General features: G+C 44.7%; 1 protein-coding gene across 1 annotated transcript; it reads left to right on the top strand.

Annotated features, from left to right (window-relative positions):
* Positions 1–468: 468 nt before the first annotated feature.
* On the top strand, positions 469–1,420 carry LOC109174929. The gene is made up of 2 exons (XM_019324171.1): positions 469–609; positions 701–1,420. Exons 1-2 carry the CDS (start codon positions 469–471, stop codon positions 1,418–1,420), a joined length of 861 nt encoding a protein of 286 aa, XP_019179716.1.
* Positions 1,421–2,050: the final 630 nt, after the last annotated feature.

Genomic DNA, 2,050 nt, shown 5'->3' on the forward strand with positions numbered 1-2,050 from the left:
GGTTGCAGAGTAGCAAGAGGTGCTCCCCCAATCTCTCATTTATTTTTTGCTGATGATAGTCTTTTATTTTTTAAGGCTAATGTGGAGGAAGCCAATGAGATAAAGAGATGCCTATCAGTTTATGAGGATTTATCTGGGCAAGTGGTTAATTACCACAAGTCAAGCATATGTTATAGCAGAAATACAAATAACACAGACATGAAAGTTGTGGCGCAAGTTTTGGGAGTGGTGCAGGCTCCTAATTTTGGCAAGTATTTGGGACTTTCCTCTTTTGTTGGAAGGAACAAGAAGGCAGCCTTCTCATATATTGAGGCTAAAATCCGGCAAAGAATTGGGTCGTGGAACAAGAGGTTACTATCATAGGCAGGCAAGGAGATTTTATTAAAAAGTGTAGCACAATCTATGCCTACCTTCTCAATGAGTGTCTTTCTGCTGCCAATATCTGTGTGCACAGCGATTGAAAGAACTATGAATCGCTACTGGTGGGACTCTGGAACTGATAGGCGAATACATTGGAAGGCATGGGATAAGTTGTGTGTCCCTAAGAAATATGGAGGGTTGGGTTTTAAGGATTTGCGTGCCTTTAACCTAGCTATGTTAGGGAAGCAGGCATGGCGAATGCTTACTAAACCCGAGTCCCTAGTGGCTCGTGTCTATAAGGCTCGTTGTTATGCCAAGGGTTCATTTTTTTGATGCACAGATAGGGAGTAACCCCAGTTTCTGTTGGCGGAGTATTATGACAGCCAAGAGTATAATTTGTAGTGGGATAAGGCGCAGAATTGGAAACGGGGAGTCTACACTCATATGGACTCATCCCTGGATACAGGATGGTCAAGACCCCATGGTACAAACAGAAATGCCAATGCAATTAGAAGGAGCCAAAGTGGTGGGATTGATAGATCAACAGACTGGTACATGGGACCATTCAATTCTAACTGATTTATTTCAACCTAGTGATGTGGCAAATATTCTAAAAATACCTGTTTCCCCGGAGTATGATGATACTTGGTATTGGCATGGAGACCCGATAAGAATTTATTCTGTAAAGTGTGGATACAGGCTAATAGTTGGAGATTATGAAAGTGGTATTGGGACCTTTACAAAGTGGTTGACCCTATGGAAACTCAAAATCCCCCCAAAATGGAAAATGTTCCTTTGGAGAGCCATTTGTGATATTTTGCCTACCACTACTAACTTGCTTATAAAGAGAGTGGATATGGATCCACATTGTGCCATGTGTGAAATATCTCAGGAGGATACTATGCATGCCTTAGTGTTGTGCGAATTTGCAAAGAACATATGGGAACAATCCAACCTTCCAATCCCCAATATTGTGACAAACGCTTTTCATATTTGGTTTGGTGAACTCCTAAATGTTTTAGACTCTGATGGGGTATTATATGCATCATCAATTCTATAAAATATTTGGAGAGCACGAAACGGGGCGATTTGGGACGCATTCCTACCGCGGCCATCATCCTTGCTCGCGGCTGCTGTGGCTATCATGCATGCATGGACACGGGCGCGCCCGACATCTGCGGCCCGAAGCCACACTCTGCCGCCCGCATTGCCACAGCCGCAAGGGGAGGCCGATGCTCACACTACTGCACAGCCCGCACCACCGCTAAAGCGTTGTCGAGTCGACGCCGGGTATTTACACGACACAGGCAAGGCCACAGTTGGGGCAATTCTTCTGGATGTGAATGGATGATATGTCTCGGCCTTCAGTGCGCCTCTCCCGAATTGCTTCTCACCGCTTATGGCCGAGGCGTTGGCATGCAAGGAAGCCTTATCATGGTTGAAGGATCGGGGAAAACAAAACATCGAGGTATATACAGATTTTTTGACACTACAACGCTATCTTACTACGCCACTTGCTGCGTTTCGCTCTTACGTCGGCTATGCCATTGACAGCTGCAGAGCAGCTGCGTCTTTATTTCAGTCTTGTTCGTTTAATTTTATTACTAGACTAGATAATTATTTAGCTCATGCTTTAGCTACTTCGGCTTACCAGCAACCTGCTGCTATGTACTGGGATCTTCTCCCACCT

The sequence above is a fragment of the Ipomoea nil genome, unplaced genomic scaffold, assembly GCF_001879475.1.
Source record: "Ipomoea nil cultivar Tokyo-kokei standard unplaced genomic scaffold, Asagao_1.1 scaffold0672, whole genome shotgun sequence".
NCBI classification, from domain to species: Eukaryota; Viridiplantae; Streptophyta; class Magnoliopsida; order Solanales; family Convolvulaceae; genus Ipomoea; species Ipomoea nil.

Excerpts from the sequence above, each read along its gene's own strand:
- LOC109174929 (XM_019324171.1), top strand. The coding sequence starts at position 469 with ATGAATCGCTACTGGTGGGACTCTGGAACTGATAGGCGAATACATTGG. Across the intron at positions 610-700 it reads TAGCTATGTTAGGGAAGCAG|ATAGGGAGTAACCCCAGTTT; the intron begins GCATGGCGAATG and ends TTTGATGCACAG.